The 20704-nt window shown below is 53.8% G+C and overlaps 7 protein-coding genes across 7 annotated transcripts; 3 read left to right on the plus strand and 4 right to left on the minus strand.

The window, feature by feature from the left end:
- Positions 1-475: 475 nt before the first annotated feature.
- Positions 476-4456, minus strand: PG998_007416 (uncharacterized protein; the record flags this gene model as incomplete). Its single annotated transcript, XM_066874232.1, has 5 exons — positions 476-493; positions 584-1261; positions 1319-2891; positions 2912-4373; positions 4426-4456. 5 exons carry the CDS (start codon positions 4454-4456, stop codon positions 476-478), a joined length of 3762 nt encoding a protein of 1253 aa, XP_066730177.1.
- A 1669-nt stretch (positions 4457-6125) lies between these two features.
- Positions 6126-7820, plus strand: PG998_007417 (uncharacterized protein; the record flags this gene model as incomplete). Its single annotated transcript, XM_066874233.1, has 1 exon — positions 6126-7820. One exon carries the CDS (start codon positions 6126-6128, stop codon positions 7818-7820), a length of 1695 nt encoding a protein of 564 aa, XP_066730178.1.
- A 1061-nt stretch (positions 7821-8881) lies between these two features.
- Positions 8882-10781, minus strand: PG998_007418 (WD repeat domain-containing protein; the record flags this gene model as incomplete). The annotated part of the gene is made up of 3 exons (XM_066874234.1): positions 8882-10254; positions 10307-10434; positions 10486-10781. The coding sequence occupies 3 exons, from the start codon at positions 10779-10781 to the stop codon at positions 8882-8884; spliced, it is 1797 nt and encodes a 598-aa protein (XP_066730179.1).
- PG998_007419 (uncharacterized protein) lies at positions 10780-11184 on the plus strand (the record flags this gene model as incomplete). The annotated part of the gene is made up of 2 exons (XM_066874235.1): positions 10780-11004; positions 11128-11184. The coding sequence occupies 2 exons, from the start codon at positions 10780-10782 to the stop codon at positions 11182-11184; spliced, it is 282 nt and encodes a 93-aa protein (XP_066730180.1).
- Positions 11185-13049: 1865 nt separating this feature from the next.
- Positions 13050-14434, minus strand: PG998_007420 (uncharacterized protein; the record flags this gene model as incomplete). The annotated part of the gene is made up of 2 exons (XM_066874236.1): positions 13050-14294; positions 14357-14434. The coding sequence occupies 2 exons, from the start codon at positions 14432-14434 to the stop codon at positions 13050-13052; spliced, it is 1323 nt and encodes a 440-aa protein (XP_066730181.1).
- Positions 14435-15483: 1049 nt separating this feature from the next.
- Positions 15484-16941, minus strand: PG998_007421 (uncharacterized protein; the record flags this gene model as incomplete). The annotated part of the gene is made up of 1 exon (XM_066874237.1): positions 15484-16941. The coding sequence occupies one exon, from the start codon at positions 16939-16941 to the stop codon at positions 15484-15486; it is 1458 nt and encodes a 485-aa protein (XP_066730182.1).
- A 1728-nt stretch (positions 16942-18669) lies between these two features.
- PG998_007422 (uncharacterized protein) lies at positions 18670-20071 on the plus strand (the record flags this gene model as incomplete). Its single annotated transcript, XM_066874238.1, has 2 exons — positions 18670-18860; positions 18931-20071. 2 exons carry the CDS (start codon positions 18670-18672, stop codon positions 20069-20071), a joined length of 1332 nt encoding a protein of 443 aa, XP_066730183.1.
- Between the last annotated feature and the right edge of the window lie 633 nt (positions 20072-20704).

Raw genomic sequence — 20704 nt, forward strand, 5'->3', positions numbered from 1 at the left:
TAGACGCATAAGTGATACTCAACGTATCGGCGGGTATGGATGGCGCTACTTCGACACATCGGGCAGCACGCCGTTTGTTTATAGCGTTATCCTTTTCAACATGACTTGGTATACATTAGTGGATTTGGGATACGGCGGCGCATTGTCCGATGGCGACGATAAAGACTCAACGTAGATCAAGATACCCAAAACGAACATCGGTTACCATCCAGACAGTTCGAACGGTGCCGCTTCGCGCTGTAATACAATTGATGGTGGTCAACTGGTTATCATACATACAAATCCTTGCCACATGAACCATAACGGGAGTAGCCAGCGCTTCGAGGGCGAGCCTAGTCATTGTATACAGCGAAGAAAAGAGCAACCTGAAAATAGTAATATACCCCCGCTCTTATTACGGAAAAAGGAGGCAGCTGTCATGAACTGCCCACGCCACCGAAATGAGCCAGTACTCCCAAACCATTCGTTCTTAACCTCAAATGTATTTGCGCAACTAACAGACGAAAGAAAGACAAGTCAGCATACTGGGGTCTTTGAAAGCAACCATAGGCGCTGGGATTTGGCATGGATGGGTGGAACTTACGTCAAGAGTTAACGTTCGCGAGCTGTTCACTTCCTGGTCACGATAGACGCCGACTAGACTCTCGCTGTCCTGGAACAGGCCTGTTTTGAGACTAATGACGATAAACTGCATACCGGGGCCGGCGTGAGTACGGATGTAGTTCTTGATCTTCTCGACATTGGCGTTGTCTAGGGCCGCGTCCACCTCGTCGAGGACGAAGAAGGGGCTCGGCTGGTAGCTGTGGATAGCGAACAGGAGGGCCAAGGCCGCCATCGTCTTCTCGCCACCGGACAGGTGCTCCATGTCACGGAAGCGCTTGAGCGGCGGCATGGCATGGTACTTGATGCCTGACAGATATGGAGCGTCGTTATCCTCCTCCATATCAAGGTAAGCCTGGCCACCCAGCGGGTACGCGTCCGAACGTGTGAGGTCCTTGTATACCTGGGAGATCTGCTCAGAGATGTGCTTGAAGGCCTTGTTGAACAGCTCGTAACGCTTGGCTTTGACAGCGTCAAACGCATCTTTAGCGACCTTGTGTGCGGCCTTTGACGCTTCCCACTCTTGTTCAATAGACTTGAGACGGTTTTCGACGGCCTCTAATCGCTCCATGGCACGCATGTTGGGGTTGAGCTTTTCCAACTCGGATGTCAAGGAAGAAATCTTCTCTTGCAGTTTCCCTTCAATGCTCTCATCATCAGGCTGTGGGAGATTAGTAACGGTTCAAAATAAGGGAGACGGGAAAGCAAATTCACTTACATCTCGTAGGTCTTCATCAAGGCTCTCAAAGTCAATCTCGATGCCATAATCGTTCATGGCATCGTCCATGGCGTCGTCGCCACCGTCCACTTCCATGGCATCTTCATCCTCTTCACCACGCAACAAATTGTCCGTGTTAGGCATGTTGTCCAGGCTGCCCTCAACAAGCGGGATGTCGATTTGCTCCAGCCTACAGCGCTTCAGTAATGTCTTTTTCTGTTCACTGTTGGTCTGAACATCACGCTCAAGATCGTTGATGGCCTTTTGCCTGCTCTCAATGTCCTTGCTCCGCTTCTGGACTTCCGATTTGGCGTCGTTGACCTTATCTGTTCGCTTGGTGTATTCTGCTTTTCGAGTCTCAAGCTCCTCCTGCAACGCTTGAAGGGTATCTTGATCGGCGCCCATGGACTCCTCAATTTCCGCTTTCTCTGCTTCATAGGTCTCGATGTCCTTGCGAATTCGCTTGAGCCTATCTTGCATCTGCTGGACTCTCCTTTCCGTGTCGGCGTGCTTGGACTTTTCCCAATTAAGGCTGCTGTTCAGCCGCGACTTCTGGACCTCGAACTGGTTGCGCTTCTCGGCAGCTTCTTGCTCCAAGCTACCTTGTTGAGCTTCGTAAGCACGGATATCGCTATAGCCAAGTCTCTTGCAGAAGTCTGCGAAGATCTTGTCTTCTACCTGGGCAATCGCAGTTTCGAACTTCTCAACCGACGCCCGCGTCTTCTGAAGCTTGCTATTCTCTTCCTTGTACTTGGGCTGCCATTCCTTAAGTTGGCGCTTGCCGTTTTCCAGCTCCTTCTTCTTGCTGCTAAGGTTTAGCTCGTAGGCCTGTAGTTCTCGCCGGGCAGAAGTGAGTTGCTGCTCAAGTCCCGAGAGCTCGTACTGCAGATGCTCTTCAGCTGTGCCACGACGATCGGTCTTGGGTAGCTTCTCGATTTCCTCCTTGTACTTGTCGGCCATCTTGTAGAGGTTCTGGACATCATGATCCTCGAAGCGTCGCTTGCCCTTAGGATATTCAACACGGCCACCTGTCATGTTACCAGACTTGTGGACAACAGCGCCTTGGAGCGTTACAGCCTTGACGTGGATTTTTCGAGTATAGCATATCTCGCTTGCCACTGTTAGGTCGTCGCAAACAACCGAGTCGCCACAAGCGTGGGACATGGCACGCTCGAGCGAAGAATCGAAGTCGATGGTATCGATGGTCAAACGCGAGCCGGGGTGACCCTTGACTGCAGGATTGATGGTGCGAACTTTGACATTGTCCAGCGGTATGAATGTCAACGGTGAAAATCGTTTGCTTTTGAGGTACTGTACACATTCGCGGCCCGTCTCTGTCGTGTCGACGATAACGGAGTCGAAGTGCATTCCAAGGGCCGTGATGACAGCCTCGTCGTATTTCTTCTGCTTCGGTTTGCACAGATCGCCAACGCGACCCTTAACGCCGGGATACAATCGTTTGAGTTCCGTCACCATTTCCTTCATCTTGACTTCCTTGCGGTTTTGGCGAATACCGGCGTTGGCTTCGTCGATCTTCTTGAGCGTATCCTGTAGCTTTTCGTCAAGCTCTGTTCTGCGCTGATTCGTTCTTACTCGCTCGGACTGAATCGAGTTGAACTCCTTTTCTTGGCATCAATATCTGTCGACAGTTGCTTCACCAAAGCCTGCGTTTGATCGCGACGCTCCTTGATCGCGGCAACGTCGGTTTCGAGCTTCTCTACGCCGGCCTGATAACTCTCCACCTTGCCCTTCAGACTGTTGACTGTAACTTCATCTGTCTTCAATTGGCGTGTGAGGTTCTCCAGCTTGGCTTGGTTCTCAGAAGACTTGGCCATGGCCTGCGCGCGTAAAGTGTTGTATTCTTTGCGATCGGCGTCACTCAAGGCCTGGCCTTGGTTCTTCATCGTCTCCTTCCATTGGTCCTCATACTGCTTCTGGGCCTTTTGAGCAATGCCAAGGTCTTTCTCGATCTTGGCGATGGCAGCAGCCTGTTCCTCGCGTTCCTTGTTGACCATCTCGACCCGCTTACGGAGCTTGTCGGATTCTTGCTGGGTTTGCTGGATCTTGGCGTCGATGGGGACGAGGCTCGCTTCTTTCTCCTCCACGTCTCTCTCATGTTTCTTGATCTGGCGCTCAACCTTGTGAACCTCTTTGGCGGCTTCCACTTGGCTCCTGCGCGCAGTCTCGAGTTTCTTCTCGAAGGCCTCGACGTTCCGGCGGAACTCCTTGAGGTTCTCTTGATGCTCCTGGATCTTAGCACTGGATTCATCCATGACGCGCTGGAACCGGTAGAGCTTCCACAAGATGTGCGTCACAATGGCGGCATTGCGTTCTTCGGTTTTGGTTTGGAAGTTATCGGCCTCCTTTTTCTGCTCTTGGTACTGCTTGAGCTCCGAGTTGATACCACGACGGCGCTGCAGGTGAAAGTTGGACTCCTCGCCAGTCTTTTCGGCATTAGCTTGCAGTTCTTCGTACTCGGCCTTGTAATCTAGACTGCCTGATATTTGCTCGATGAGGCGCGTCAGGTCCTGGGGGGACTGGCCGGCGATGGCCTCGACGTCTCCCTGAAAGACAAGAAAGTTTCGTGCCTTGATTAAGATGTTCTCGGATTCCAAGGAGTCATTGTATTGTTGGGCCGTGACAACGCGATCATTGATGCGGTACTCGCTAGAACCCGAGCCCGTGATGGAGCGCTTCCACCGTTGTTCATCACCAGCATCGTCTTCGTAGACAGCCATGACCCAGGCCGTCTTTGGATCGCCGCGATCCGGCCGCTGCGAGCCTTGCGTTTCTCCATTCGCATCTCCGTTCGTGTGGCCGTTGGTAGCGGGTGCATCGGCAGAGCCATCATCGTTGATCTTGGACGTTTTGAGCACGCGGCCGCGGTAGACTAAGTCCTTGAGGTGGGAGGATCGTAGATGCGACGACTTTATGCCCAAGACGAAGGATATGGCATCCATGGAATTGGATTTGCCGGATCCATTGGGGCCGATGATGGACGTGAAGTAGGAGTCGCCGAAGAGTAGGATGTGATGTCCTTTGTAGGACTTGAAGTCTGGATATAAGTCAGCTAACCAGCAGTAGCGTCATGAAGGAGAGAGACATACTAAAGAGCTCAAGACGTATGAGCTTCCCCATCTTGAATGCGCGGTGCCTGCGACACTGGTGGTGATTATCGGGTTGGGAGGATCGTAAGGACGCGCGACGTTTTGCGACAACGACAACGCGCCTAAAGGTTTAAGGTGGGGAGTTGGCTGTGGTCGCGGTGTGCGGTAATCAAGCTCCTCCGGGTAAGGACATTTCAGGGTTCGCGAAGGGAAGGGTAGTTTCTACCAAAGCAAGCCCGGGCACGTATCGCAATCTATCACAATCGTGGGGAGAGTCTTGAGATTCAGTTCGGTTGCTGTCGCCAGGTAGCAGTTTTTCGCGAAGTGGCAGTGGGTAGTAGCAGCAGCTTGACTGACTTGGGCCTCATCCAGTAAGCAGCTCAGCCTGGAACAATTCATTGACGCCAATGCTCGGGTGCTTCTTGCAGTGCAGCACGCGGTGGGGGGGGCTTCACACGCGTGGAAAGGTGCCAATCTGATCTTTGGACGCGTTGCCTGTCAATAGAAATCTATCAGGTGCAAGCAAGGCTTGTGCCGGCCCGTCCAAGAACATCAGCCAGGAGGTACCTACACGTGTACACGTACGGAGGATGTACAGTTCGGATCTGCGCGAGGTCCACTATGGGGAAGCCATACATCCTCTGGTTGCACAGCAAAGAGCACACCCTGCAGGTCAGACGTCACTCTTTCTGGGGCACCCTGAATCATCTCGGCCACACGCCAGGTGCCAGGTTTTCTGGCCAGCAGCGAGTCCCAACATTCGATCTCGTACAACGGACTCGCTATCGTCATCTGAGAAGCACCGAGCAGGATCAAACAAAGAAGCCGCCAGGCCAGGCCGTATATGCATGCCTGTCCGTCCCTGCCCTGCCTCTGTCGACGTGTTTTCCCAGCCCTGAGAGGCCCGTTCGCTGAAGCTTACCTGCCTAACCTACATCATACCTACATACCTCCATACCTCCATAACCTCCATTCTTGTCTGGTCTTCTTTTCGCTTGCGTCGAGTCCCGTCATTGTTAAGACTTGGCCATTCCTGACGGGATAGCAGCCAAGGTTCCATCTAAAGTCATTATTATAAAACCCAATCTAGCTTGTCTTTTGCAGCCGGTGAGTACCTAGCTGTAGGCGCCTCTCCGATTCCACAACGGCACCGGCCAATTACATGCCGTCAATACGGCACGATCCTGAGCCGCAATCATCTAGAGGACGGCAGCAAGGCGTCTGTTCCTAGCTAAACTTCGCCGAATACAAAGGATAGTCTGCCTCCACACACCTCAACACCGCCATCAGTGGTCATTCTCACACGTGCCGCTCCTTGTATCCGACTGCGGTCACAAGCTCAGCACGCAACCACCCTGTTCGGCAGACTGACGCATACTCGCGACGCATCTACAGCTACACAGACCCTGAAAGCTGCAGTGCATGTTGCATATCATTTAGAAGAGCGCCTCCACTACCGGACAGTGTCTTTCTTTGCCCTTAAAGGAGCTACGACCCCTCCAAGCTATCGTGAGTATCCCCGCCCTCTGTTTTGGTACTCCTGTTTGTCCCGAGGCCCTATTCATACATTTCACCTGGGTCGGTTGTCTCAACTCTACGCACATATGGCTGACGTGCTTGTCCTTAGAGGAGCCAACGCTCTCCGCAGAGTCTCATTTCGCCACGACCTCGAGAGATACCCTTATCGTACCATAGCAGAGATGGCCGACCTGGGAAGCGGCCCCGCGCCCATACCGGGGACGAAATCAGATGGCGGCCTCACCGACGGCGAAACCGCAGCAACTTCGGACGGAGTTGGCACCCCGCCGTTTGGCGGCGCCTCTCCGTCGGAACCTGCCCCAGGCGACACCCCTATCCTCGAGCCCCAGCAAAGCCCGCGCTTGTCGAGGAATCCGTCTTTTTCGGGCAGTAGCTCTTATCAGGAGGACTGGGACGCGTTTCCCCCTTTGGACCGTCTTTCGGTCCTCGACCTCTTGGACAACTTTGCTCTGCCGCAGCAGCTCGAGAAGATACAACGGGGCATCTCTGCCCAGAGAGAGAAGGTGCGAAAGTCGCGTGCCGCCCTCAAATCCAGAAGCCAGGGCGCCAAGGAACGCATGGTGGATGAATGGCGCCGTCGTGTGCCTTCGGCGGAAGAACAACTTGACCGCTACCGCTCGCGGATGAAGAAGAGTGTGGAAAAGCTTGGTAATCAATGGAACGACACCAAGGTCATCACCCTGCGCGAGAAAGTCTCTTTCATCTGCGCCGTCATGAACATCTTCATTAGTGGGTACCTGGTCGGCGGCTACCCCGAGTATTTCCACATCTGGTACACGGCACAACTGGCTTACTTCATGCCGATCCGGTTCTTCACGTATCACCGCCGCGGCTACCATTATTTCCTCGCCGACCTCTGCTACTTTGTCAACTTCCTGCTCTTCTTCAGCATCTGGGTGTTTCCCTCGTCCAAGCGTCTCTTCACCGCGGCCTACTGTCTTGCCTTCGGCAACAACGCCGTGGCCATCATACTGTGGCGCAACTCGCTCGTCTTTCACAGCTTCGACAAGGTTACGTCCCTCTTCATCCATATCATGCCCTGTGCGACGTTACACTGTATCGTGCATCTTATTTCGCCCGAGTTACAAAAAGTTAAATTCCCCGCCATATACGCAGTCAAAACCGCACCAAGCGGGTCTGCAACTGCGTACGCAAACCCCTTCTCAATGCTGGCGTGGAGCACCGTTCCGTACCTCGCCTGGCAGCTGATGTATTACTTCCTGATCACCGTGCGCCGCCGCGAAAAGATCGCAGCGGGCCGCCCTACCTCGTTCACCTGGCTCCGGAAATCTTACGCCAAGACGTGGATCGGCAAAATCGTCCTGTCGTTGCCCGACGCCCTGCAAGAGCCGGCCTTCATGTTTGTTCAGTACAGCTACGCCGTGTTGACGATGCTGCCCTGCTCGCTTTGGTTCTACAGCCGCTGGGCGTCGGGCATCTTCCTGACCGTCGTTTTTGCGTGGAGCATCTACAACGGCTCCACCTTTTATATCGACGTTTTCGGCAAGCGTTTCCAGAAAGAGCTCGAGAACATGAAGGCCGAGGTGCAGAAGTGGCAGTCCAGCCCCGAGCTCATGCTCCAGTCGCCCCTCTTGACGCCCATGCCTGACGTTGACAAGCCGGCGCCCCTCGACGCCGCCGCTGCCGCGTACCGGCAGGAGGACCGCGCCGCCAAGGAAGGCACCGTTCAGGCTGTGGCGGACCAGGCGACCAGCAGGCCGATGGATGTGGATGAGATCCCGATGCTGAACGAAGAGGGGAGCCGAGAATCCGATGTGACCTCTACTGCCATCGACACCGACTCAGGAGCCAAAGACGTGGCGCGGGAGAGAAAGGCGCACGCTGCAAGGACATGATTTGGCGAAGTGATGGGCCCAACGTTGACTCCGTCTATCTCTTTACTGTTCGTTGGTTGTGTGGCGTTGGCGTTGAAACATGAACTGACACACCGCTTACACGAAGATTAGGGTCCAAGCTGGGTTTTTGTGGCCCTTTTCTGACGTAGCTTGATATGCATTTGTGGTTTTTCAAATATCATCGGGAAGATCGGTTTGTAATTAAAGGGCGCTCACCTGTTCAGACCACACAAAACACCACAGCTTACGACATATTCCCCTCTACGGGAAAGGATAGGAGGCGAGAGAGGCGACTTAGTACATGGAAGACAAGCAGGTTGTCATGACTAGTTTTTGTTTTCCTATTCGATACCCCTGAACTACACATGCCCCTTAAAATATACTATTTATGCAATCTACGCTCTGGTGAGATATCGAATAATATGTAGACCGGCGCTTCCACGCTTGAACTACATAGTCGCACACGTGTAAATCATCACATAGGAACTTACATTTGACAAAAATAAGGCATGCGTGAGCAGGCAGCGTCGGCAAGGCCCAACTAGTCTTAAGATAGTCAATATGTTAACCTTTCGTATCTATTTTCGCTATGAGAGCTGGTGCTGGAGTGTGGCTGTGAGTATCACTGGCAACCGCATTACTGGCATAGAACATAGTGTTTTCTATTCAGCACAGGCTGCCTGCTCATTGAAGAGCCGTCTTCCTCTTGGTCACAGCGCTCTCCTCTTCCTTTTTTAACCCCATGCCTGAAGACAAGCGTTATAACCATGAGCTGCTGTGCAAGCCTCGCAAGCCAGATGAATCTCGATTTCTGCACGTGGAATATGCCATTCCATGCCATTGCCATGGCGCGTGCTCAGAAACCTAGCCAGATCCATACCTAAACGCCAATTAAATGCAACCTAGCCCTCGGGGTATTCCTTGTGAAATTCGTCAACATGGACCATCCAGTCGTAACCACGGATACAAGTGCTGTCCGTTTCATTATAAGCACATTATTGTACTGAGTCGAGCTTTCGTACGCAAACACGAGGGATTGGGAGTCGGTGGGTGACTTCGTTTTATCGAATCACACCCCAGTCCGCCAGCCTTCCTCCGCCGTTGTCGTTCTCGTCCCGGGCACCTGACCGCCTGCCGAATATAGACCAGAATCGTAATGTCTCATCTCCAGCTCCGGTGACCACGGTGCGACCATCTGGGCTCATCGCCAAATAGAGCACACGGTATGTGTGGCCTGTGAGGCTGACAACCTGTGTCATAGAGGGGTATTTCCAGACAACGATCTGGTTCTGACTGTAACCGTGGGTCGAGACAATCTCGTTGGAGTTCTTGGACCATGCAATATTGCAAACCTGGCTGCCCGTATCGATTTCGTTGATGACAGTCCCTCGTACCGTGTCGTGGAATATTATCCTCCTGTCAGCGGTACCGCCGCCAGATGCAAGAAGGCCCCTTTGATGCGGCGACCAGGCAATAGCTTTAACCGCAGCTGTATGGTCTGAGAACTTCCATAGCGGTGTATCTGTGAGTTTATCCCAGACCATCAGCTTGTTGTCGTTACCACCACTGGCAAGCTGCCCGTCGTCGCAATTCCACTTTAGCCCACAAACCTCCTGTTTGTGGCCAACGAGCTTCTTCATCCATTGGTCGGGTGCTCGGACATCCCGGTGATATATTAAACGGTCCCTTGATCCTGACGTCAGAACATGTGAGTTCCATGCCAACGATCCAACGCGGGCAGTGTGACCGGTCATGGTTCTTAGCCTCCTCGTCTTCTCAGCATCCCAAATCTGGACCAAGCCCTTCCCTGTACCAATAGCAAGATGTGTTCCCTTCTGGATCCACGAGACGCTGGTAACTGTGTCGTCTTCTAACGTGCAGAGCTTGTTGACTCTACTCGTTTGGGCGTTCCACATGTACACGCTGGAGCCCAATCCCACACCAAGGACATTTGCACTTCCCCAATCCACCAGATTCAAATAAAAGTCGTCGGCTAGATCGGGTGCATCTAGGACCTTGTATGGGACTTTGGACACGGCGCGGGGCTGCCGCCGAGGGCTAAGCAGCATCTGTTGGCTGCCGAAACGGACTGGCGATAAGCTGTAAATCTCCGACCTCGTGTCCATATTGGGGCCATGCCGACTTTGAGGCGTACGTGAAGGTGTGGGGTGGCCGGCGATATTAGTGTGATGGCGAGGTGACATGTATGAGAATAGGTTCTTGTGGGGCGTAGAAGGGGTGAAGGTAGAAGGCAAGGAGGGAGGGGGGGCATTAGGCGGAGTGTGCGACCTTGTAGGGTCGTGTACTCGCGTCGAGTGGTTGGAACCATGATGGTTTCCCTCCGGCGATAGCGTCGCTGGTGTGGCCTGAGGTATCGTGTTCTCGAACAACTCTGATCTTAGCAAAGTGGAAAATGTTCGGTTGGCTTCCTCCGCTGCTAGATGTTAGTCTCGCAGAACATGGCACCACAGTAGCAAACTGCTTACTTCTTTGGAAATGAAGCTCGCCGTGGGGAGTGCGCTTCTTTTGCCTCGAGGGCGTCGCAGGAGAGCCTTCATCATGAAGCAAACTGAAGCTTGCTTGCAAATCCTGCCCTGATCTTGAGGGGATGAATCTGTAATCGGATCAGCCATGATACATAGATCTTCATTAGACATAAACCAACCTGTCGCCATTGATCCTTTGTCGCTTCCTGCTTGGGCTTGCAGCAGGCGCGCTATCTCGCCGGTCGGCCGATAGTTCTCTTGACAATGCCCTTGACAAAATCTCTGGATCTAAGCCGCCGATGCTCCCCTCGCGACGAACGTGCCGCGAAGACCTGGTATTGGCGATGTCCCCATTCTGCTTTGCTTCCAAGCGACCGCGCCCCGAAGGAGGCGGCGGCGTCGATATGCGCGCAGGCGTGGATTGGGCGGGACTATTTGTATCGTGAGCGGATCGCTTTGCCCCCATCGCCGTCATGGCTGCTACCATTTCGGACTCCAATGTCATGCTCAATTTCTCTTCCAACCGAAGTTACAGCTGCGCTAAGCCGACGAAGCTGAAATGCCGTGGCGATGACGATGTTGTGGGACTCGAAGCTGTCGATGTTGGTGGAGCAACGCAGGTCCCTTGTTGGGGCAAGGCGCTTGGCAATAGCGTTGATGGAATGGATTTAGGGTGGCGCTTATCGGGGGTCGAGGTGGTGAGCGTGATGTGAAGCGCCTCGATGATTGAGGAGTTGAAGAGCGGCTGGCAGTCGGGTGTGCAGTCTCCGTCTTTCAGGGAGACCTTCTTAAACCTGTGTTGCCTATGCTAAACCTGCCAGTCTTCCTGGTTGAAGATGCCCCTCCTACTGGCTGTTCTTCGAGCGCATGCTCCTTGAAATTGACGGGGGGTGGTTGCGAATGATGCGGAATTCAATGTTGGAACGACCCGATGTTGATGTAGGCAATCGAAAGCGGGTTCGGTTGAGGGATCGCTAATGGCAATATGATTACTGTCGAGTCGGCAGGGTAGGTTGTCGCCGATGGTTACTACTGCTGTTGTTGTCCGGTGGAGAACGGAGTCGCTATGGAAATGAGAGTTGACCAGGTCTGTAATATTTCAAAGCAGAAATAGGTAAGGTAGGATTCGACGTGGATGTGGCGTGCTGCAGGTTGGTCTGCAATGGCAGATAAGGGTCGAGGGGGAGAGACAAGCAGGAGAAGAAAGGAGGGAGGAGGAAGAGAAAGAATTAGGGCGAGGTGAGGTTGGATATGGCGTGGTGAAGGTTGAATGAATGCGTGGGTTTTGGAGATGGCGGCTCGAGGTTGACGGAGGTGAGTGGTGAGTGGTGAGTGGTGGTGGTGGTGGTGAATGGCGAGTTCACTGCAGGACCTGGCCTGGGACTGTGTTCAGGACGGCCAGGGCAGGCTCTCTTTCTCGCAGTCGCCAGTCGCCAGTCGCCAGTCGCGGGAAACAGGGGGCACGGTGCACCTCCATTAGGACACAGCACGTCCATCTCCCCCTCCCCTCCCTGCTCCCCTCCAATGCCACCATCGTTTAAGGCCCCAGATGCCAGAGTCCCTCAACCGCGACACGACGCGCCTGTCTTGTTCTTGTTATTATGGCTTTCTATTATGGATACCTCAGGTGCTCAAGTGTTCAGGTCTTTCTTTTCCCTCGTCACGAACCTGACGGCATGTCCCTCTCCGTTTCCTGCTTCTTCTTTTTCTTCCGCTCTGCAGTACCAATGAGTGAGTCTTGTTCCTTGCAAGATTGCTAGTTGCTGATTGCAGCCGTGTTTACCTCAACTGGCATTCCCCTTTGTGGTTCTCTGTGAGTGTTTGTGAACCACGGCCCCGCAGCCAAACTTCCTGTCTTTCATATCGCATCGTAGCTATGTAAGATGCAACTAGTTCAAACGCGTCGCTACCGAGCAGTTGTGTCTCCCTTGGGGTGGCTGGGAAGCTTGGCCGCGCCCTACTAAATAAGTTTATTTTACGATACATACGTAGGGTACCTGTATGTACCTACATACCTACATACATACATACATGCGCTTGAATTATACCCAGTGGCTGGGGTCTCCCATTGGCCCCGTCCAGGCATGTGTAGTGTATAGAACGAATAAGCGTGACTAATGCGTAGTCTTGAGACCTGCATCTTTATCGACATCCATGCTGGTATTGCCTTACAGCTGTCGCAACTGAAGTCACCGTCACCTGGAGGCTCTGTTGAGACAAATGGGTCTTCTCACGCTATCACGAGCGACGTGTGTGTATCGTGTATCGTGTATGTGATGTGATGAAGCTGTCGCGCGTGCTGCTGGGCCTTGTTTATTTATGATGGCCCGATGTTTGTTAGTTCATGGGGAATCGATCCCACACGCGCCTGTGCACGTCCTTACTGGCCCGTCGCGGCTCTTTGCTTACCCCTGGCCGGCCGTTGTTTCGGGTCGGTCCCCGGATTGGGCCGCAGCCCTCCCTGGCTCTTCATGACTGGCCATCCCGCCGTTGAACAATGAAACTCTCTCGCAATATACTGAAGTTGTACATATCTACGTGGGTCCATGACCAATTGTGTCAATTTCGACCTATTTGCGATATCTGGGCTTATACCTAAATGCACCGTGCCAGTGTGCTATCCCCCTCCCCAGAGTACAAAGCTGGAGGTGATAATGGAATGAAAACGCAGTGTTCTCCAGGATTTCGACATATGGTATGGCCATGTATTTGCCTCAGCTGAACCGCTATTACTTTCTGGGCTCTAATCAAACAAATCGCCTGCCTTCTGGCGCCGCCGTGTTGTCCTCCCGTCAAGTTTTTCTGAGAATAGCTCTTTGCCAGCGTTGTTGCCAAACTTGTCTGGGAACAGCTCCTTGGCTGTTTTGCTTGCACCTTTGATCGCAAACCCCTGGTCAGATCCTCGCTGGTTGGCAGCACCCCTAATATTAATCCCGGATCTGTCCGAGGGGCCGGTAATCCTGTCTGCGAGCCGCCCGCTGGGAGCAGTCACTCTATCCTCCAGACGTTTGCTTCGAGGCTGTGGCTCGTCGTCTTTGTTATCGTAGAGAGGGAGAGCGAAGCGGCTCGACAGGTACGACGACGTGGCATCTGCGTCCTCCAATCTGTTGCTCTCCGAGAATAGAGTTTTGTCCGGGAACAATTCTTTGCTCTTGTCCCTGCGGGAGAGGCGCTCTTTGATAGCTTGGGCACCTCGGCGGTTCTTTCGGGCAGCCTCGTCTGCCGAACGAGCGTGCATGTCCAAGTCGTCATCGCGGTCGCGCATTGGAGATGCAGACCGATCCCTCCGTGAGCCGCCTCTTCCGCCAGTCCCCTCCGGAAAGAGCTCCTTGGAGCGGTTGCTATCGCGGTATGTCGATCTTCGGTGACGTTCATTGGCGTCGTCGTTGGGCGTGCGCGAGCGTCGATGTAGTGTTTGTGGGGTCGCAGAACGAGCAGAAGGAGCGTCGGTGTCATCATCGTACATGTTGGCACTGTATTGCTCCTTTTGCTCATCATCATACGAGCGGCGGCGCCTGAGGCGGCGCCCGTAGCCCTCACTGTCCCGATCACGGTATCGCTTCCGGGTTTCCGGGTCGTATTCGGGGTTCAGAAGGTAGAAGCGGCTTCTCTGAGCTGCTCCGACCTGCTTTTTATCGGAAGAAACGGCGAGCCGTATTTGCAGCGCGACCTCTGTCCTTTTCGAAAATCCTTTCGCAGGAAGCAGTTCCAGCAGAGGCAACTGTGTAACGTCGCCAATCTCGACCGCCGCCAAAGCCACCAGTGCTCCCTGCGCAATAGCTTCGGAGGGAAATATAAGGTTGGCGGATGAATCATCAATCCATTCGATTCTTTCGAACCTGCTGTCGGGGTAATGTTCGGCAACGTATGCCTTGACTTCTTCTGGGTTGAGAACGTCGAGCCCACGGACATGGATCTTATTGGGGAGTAGAGTCTGCGATTCCGGTACTTCATCTGCAGTGGACGTATCTACGACTTCGCCAGGAGACTAAACAAATTTTCTGTTAGCGCCACAGGGACGGTCAATATGCAGAACAAGTTGGTATTTACTGGGGTGTCTTGGGGTTGAGTGGCGGTGATGGGCTCGTCGGTGACGAAATCCACATCCATCTCCATATCCAAATCCATGGTGTCCATAGCGGCGACTTTGTTCTGGCGTGCTGTAGGTGACTACAGTGAAGGAGAACTGGGATGGTATGTAGGACGGTGCGTTGCGCTGACTGATCGAGGCACGGAAACAACGCGGGGTGTAGACGAGGTCGCACGTAGCCTGCAGTCGGCGCAGCAGCTGGTTTTTTATTCACTTAAACGGTCTGTGGCGATTGGCTTAAGCTGGGATCTGCTTCGCAGTAAAGAAAACGAGCAAGTGAAGCACCGGAGAGTTGCGCAACGGCGTGACGACGGGGTTGTAAGTAATGGATAAATTGGTAGGGTGAGCAGTCGCCTTTCTGGGTTTCAATGAACCGACTGGTCGCAGCTTGCGACAAATGCGATAAAAGCACTGCCGACTAGCGATCCGGGGGTAGATAATGATAAGTCAGATGTTTGGTCGCGACTGATTGTATGGGGAATAAGGGAAGGCTGAAGCAATCGTCGACGCTGGCCGACGAAGAGCTTCCCTTGCCGGTCCTCTATTGGAAGAAGTCCAGTGCTCAACCCCACCTGTGCTCAATCAACCAAGTCCTTGCTACGCCGCTGCTACTGTGCACTAGCCTGCTAGATTGTCGTACGCCTCGTACGCCTCCCAGGTCCAGGGAAGTAATGCGACCGGTAGTGGGCGGGAGCTTCCGCTGTTAGGCCGTCCATATGCAACTGATGGCTTCTATGGCCTCTCTACATGTACTTTCCATCCACAAGGCAAGTTTGTATTCAAAGCCAGGTGCCAGGGTTGCTGGCTCACTTGACTCGTCGGTCCTTTGACGAGTGAGACTTCGTAGATCATGCTTTTGTTTTGGTTTGTTTTCTTTCCTCTTTAGTTCCTTTTGCTTATGTCGCAGAGTTGATGCGATTCACCAAGTAACCCCATAGAAAAAGAAGGAGCAGAGCCCGCCAACGGAGCACATTTCCAGGTATCTTGTGCGCCGACCTCCGGAAACACCATCGGATCTATAGCCTCTACTTTGGCCCGTTTCGCGCAATCTAATCTCGTCGCTGTCAAGAACCTTAAACCCTATTTCCTAGACCGTTTCCACCCGCCTGTGTATCTCTATCGGAACCGTAATGCATGTAGTTCGCGCCACTTTGGGCCGTGACCCCTCGGGTTCCAGGACTCCCGAGCCGGAGCTGAAGCTTGGCGTCCGTGACATCTCCGAGGCCGCTCTCTTGAGAGTCGGCAGTGTGGGCAGGATATCGCCGGCCGACGGTCGGCCTTTCTCCTCGCCATCTTCGAATCGATCGTCTGGGTCGAGGTACTCGTCGTAGGTCCAGCTTTCTTCGAGCCCCTCCAAATAACAGGGCTGCCGGCGCAGGAAGTGCCATGAAATGGTATCCGACGCCATGGCTATGTACAGCGAGTCCAGCCTTCCGTTGGGACCGCACACTGCGCAGTGTGTGCGAAGAAAGTCGGTGTCGTATTTCTCGCCAATGAGGGATGCGTCGAGAGGACGCAACATAGGCAGACCCTGCAAGATCTGTGCGTCGCAAAGACGTGCTTGGAGAGGCACCCAGGTTCTTCCCTTGAGAAGATCGCCGAAAGCTCGCGATACCGTCGTGACGAAAGAGTCGCTATCCGTTCCGGGGACGGCTATCATCTGGTGAAGGCCCCGTGATAGGCATCGCTTGTAGGCTGTGGTGTCCTTCTCAAAGGGAAATGGCTGCGATGATGACGGCAACAACGATACGTGAACAGTCCATGGCGCACCACGCGTCCGATCATGGGGCTGCCCGTCGTTTTGGCGGTCCAAAGGGGCAGAGGACGTACTGCTATCTAGTGACACTGAGAGCGGCTTCGACTGTTCCGGCTCCACGGATTCGATACTCCTTGGGCGTTGGGCCACTCCATCGGTCCCGCGGCGACAGACATCGTCTTCATCGTCGGATGAAGCTTCCAGACGATCCACACGCTCTTCTAGTTCGATTGCTGCGTCGTCGGTTTCCATGAGCCGGTCCCCAATTCTTTGTATCTCGGCGTTGTGCCTGGTTATTTGCCCATCATGTTCGGCCAAGCGGTCGTTCGATACCACCTCGCGTTTCGCAAGCTGGTCTACAGTTTGCCAGACGCGAGAAATTTGCCTATAGAGTCCACGGCTCTCGTGGGCAATCTCGTCCTTGCTCTTTTCAAACTGCTCCTCAAGCTGGCCCAGTCGCTTGAGCGTGTCACCCAAAGCACTGCCAAGGCCGCCCTGAGTCTCCCGATCGAGTTGCTCTTCCAAGATCCGAATACGATGTGAAAGGTGTTCCACAAGGGTCTTGTCCACAGGACGTTCGGCCTCCTTGATATGATAGCACGACAAGTGTCCACACTCGCACATCACAGATGGGAGGGCGCGGTTCAGTGTAAAGCCAACACATGCGCATCGATGGCCCTTGATTTCTGGGTTCAGAAGAATGTACCGACATTGGCCGCTGGGCAATTGGGCTTCACCGGCCTGTGGCGCTGGCCCCTGTCCTGGGGGCGGCGGGCTTGGTGTAGTCATTCCGTATGTCTGTGTTGAATACTTCGCTATACAGGCCCCCAAGCTGAAGAGCTCGAAGTTGTCGTCGTTCCACTCCGATTCAATCCGATGTCGGGTTCCTGGCTCATAAGGGGGTGTTATGTTTGATCATAGTGTGGCCACGATAAAGCGATGGTGACGCGATATGCGTCGTCCATGGAATAGACCGTGTGTATGAGATGGGGCAATGACCTGGAGAGGGCCCTCAAGATTTGTATGGGATATTATTACGAGGGAGGTAGACGGGGAGGCTTGGAGAGTGAAATTCGGAAAAGGGAGTATTGGGTCCAGCCGTGGCCTCAGTATTATTTCTCCAGCATCCTCGAGTGCTGTTATCAGCAAGCAGATGACAGATCACTTTCCGTCTCTATAGCACGTCTTGGATGCTTGGAATGGGCAATAGGTACCGGCAATCAGGTACCAGAGCTAGAAATCACGTAACGACGTCGAGTGGGAGAGGGTAACCAATGACTTTTACAGGGCAGAGACGGGACGGTTGTGCGGGCTATTTGAACAAAGTCTCGTTCGCCAAAGAAACATGACACTCGGCCCACACTAGAACAACCGATAGGCTAGACGGAGCCGAAACACATGTTGATATCAGAAAACCAAGAGATGGGCAGGGGGCGAGATGGCATCATAAGAGGGGGGGCGGAGGGTATGCGCATAGCTGTCGCAGCAACTATTAGTACTTGCTCGCAGGAGAGGAAAGCCGCTAAGCACTGTCTGTACCTAGGCATGAAGATAAAGGGGGAAGAGGATGGCCCAGGTACGGAACTAAGTCCCAAAAGCGGCACAAGAAAAGCCTGCAGGCCGTCAGGTTCGACCTGCCTCGCAAGACAAACCAAGTTGGCCCTTCCAAGGTGCTCCCCGAAGGTGCCCCCCCCAAGACCACCTACCACCCAGGTCGGCATGCGACTTTATCAGCAACTGGCGGTACCATGGGAAACGCACAGGACAGCCACATGGGTTCCCGCGGGTCTTTGACAGGACGAAATGCCTGGAGTGTGGGGGTCCGTCGGCCACGGTAGATAAGGACAAGACATCTGGTTTGTCCTGATTCGTCCGCTGGGGAAATCCCACCCTCCCCAGCCGAGTGCGGGCAAATTTGGGCGGCAGAACCAGCCCGGGCGAGCAGATTCGTACATACATGCAACTGAGTCCAATCCCTGAATGCAACCTACCACAAGCAAGTTGCAGCTGCGCGCATCAACCGGATGTATTCGACTGCAGGCCTGCATGTGGATGTTAATAACCAGGGGCGCCTCGGGCTCTCTGCGTCGCTTGCTCTCTGGCATTGCTTTCGGTGGCGCGGTCAGTGCTGTTATTACCTTGCAAGCGATGGGGGTGTCTATCAAAGTCAGCCCGCATGATGAAACCGACTGTTGGGACATGACTTGCAGCTACTAAGTAACAGGGCAGCTCGTCAAGGAGATAAGCTGTGTTTACACGAATGGCCTTCTTGCCGATGGAGTTGGTGTAAGCACTGGATGACTTAGCAGGGTACCGGTACCCTCGTTGGATCATATGCAGTGGTGATATTGTTCAGTTGACAGAGTATACAAAGGAAGCTTGGACCATTGGGCATATCGTTGTCGGATGCCGGCGGGCTTGCTAACAACCCCCGTTTGCGTGCATCGTCACATGGCGGGGAGCTAAGGTGACCTTCCAGGATCTCTCACATCTTGAACTTGGCCAGTATTGTGAGCCATGAGTGCTGAAGCATTTCGCGCAAATGCTGAAGACGGGGAGGTGCCGGTTGACTGCCATGATCTGGTGTTGCGAATGGCATTTGTCTATTTGGATGAAGGGTTGTGGGATGGCAACGGCGTGTTCGATGTTGTCGACCAACTTCACGCGCGCGGATGGTCATTTGGCCAAGCAGATTTAAAATTCAATCGGTACGACTCCTGAGCAGAAGTAGTTGCATGCTTGCACGTTATACTCCGGCAAAGAAGAGAAGTTTAACAGTAATCAAAAAAGCACTCTGGACGTCTTTTATCTAGCCCAAATAGCAGCTGGCATATATCGTTCCTCCGACCAACTCGAAGGCGACTTACCCCTAGCCGACGACTTTGAGTCGTTCTACGTCCAGCACCATCCGTTGCTCAAGCATGACGCATGGAGGCAATACTACTCGCCGGCCCTCCTTGCGCAGGCCACCTCGGCTCGCTTCTACCGCCTCCCTGACTTGCAAGACCTACCAGACTCGAGCGATCCGCTGGGTCTGCCACGGCAGAAGGGGACCGGCCACTTCACCAAGCTCCCTCGCTGGGCACATAATGCCGTGCGGACGCGCCGCCGGCAACCAACGCTCACCGTGGCCGCCATGACGCAGTTAGCCCATTCTACCCTCGAGCGCACCATCTCGCACCTACGGGAAGGCCATCCAGGTGTTCAATCTTACTCGGAGACGCAAGCCTCCTTCTGGCTCAAGTACATGAAGATGGATTCTCCCGACCGGCTCTCCAGCCGCAGTGAGCCTTGGAATCCCAACAACTTCGGTATCGCTGTCGCGGAAGGAGGCTTGGATACCTGGGCATGGGAAGCGCACTACTCGCGAGAACGATGGCAGCGCTCGATGGACGCGCCGCCTCTCGAGCCGGATTTGGACGGGACGCGCCAAAGCGAGGTCCACTGGTGCGGGTGGCCAAACGGCGGGGTGGATGTGCAGACGTGGCGGAGAGGATGGGAGCCTGAAGTCGGAAGTGAGGAGGAGATCGCATTCCTGGCGGCTGTTGCGGCGAAAGAAACGGCGGGCATCCGCATGTGCAATCTGGAATATGCCGTGCCATCACACACGCTCTTGGCGTTGCTGCATGCTGCATTTGAGACAGACCAGCATACGGAGGATCTGAAGCAGCGGATGGTGGACGCGGGGAGGATCGAGGAGAGCAGAGCCGCTCAGTGGATTCAGCAAGTTTTGATGGTCATGAAGCCATATGTGCACAAGTGGCCTGGAGGGCCTCTCGCTGCAGAGGATTCGAGTGAATTGTTACGGCATATCCTAGCGGAAAACGGGCAGCTTTTCGCAAGATGGAAGCTCTCACCCTGTTCCAAAGAGTTCACCTTCGAACTCAACCCAGGTCCATGCAGCCATGTGTGTACATGAACGCGGTGCTTGAGTTGGCACGCCGCATTGAGCAACGAAATACTATCTCGGGATTCCGGGTTGCTCCATTAAAAGCAAAACAGGAAAGCAGCTGCACACTGCTTGCTGGTGGTGACTATCTCAGCCGTCTATGGTGTCGCTCGTTATTCATCCAGCAGCAATGGGTAGGTGACAGGTGCATCCATGAATCGGGATATCCCTTCCGCGGTATCAATCAGTCCAGCGACATGCGGCAAGGCAATGGTTCCTGATACCGAAAAGGGCGAAAAGGGCTTCTCTAATGCGGTGCTACACACGCCCCCGCGGCCGTCCCTTATCTACATGCCTACCTGGCCTATGCCTTATTAATATGCACGCCTACATATGTATGTAGGACTCATGTCTCATGTCAGCCGATACCTTGCAATACTGGCTTTGGCTTGCAGCCAATGATACAAGTCGATCGGCCACGCAGGAGAGTTGGCACCTGTTCATGTCTTTTGGTTGAACAGCAAACACCTTCGATAAGAGAGAGGGATTCTGAGATGGATGGAGTCTTGGATGCTTCAACATGCTACACATTGCTTGCAGCTGAAGGAGGACATTCCAGGCCCATCTCTTCATGCACATCGCTTCTTTGTCTATAATATCCTA

Source organism: Apiospora kogelbergensis (genome assembly GCF_038363985.1).
Source record: "Apiospora kogelbergensis strain CBS 113332 chromosome Unknown utg000005l_segment0_segment0, whole genome shotgun sequence".
NCBI classification, from domain to species: Eukaryota; Fungi; Ascomycota; class Sordariomycetes; order Amphisphaeriales; family Apiosporaceae; genus Apiospora; species Apiospora kogelbergensis.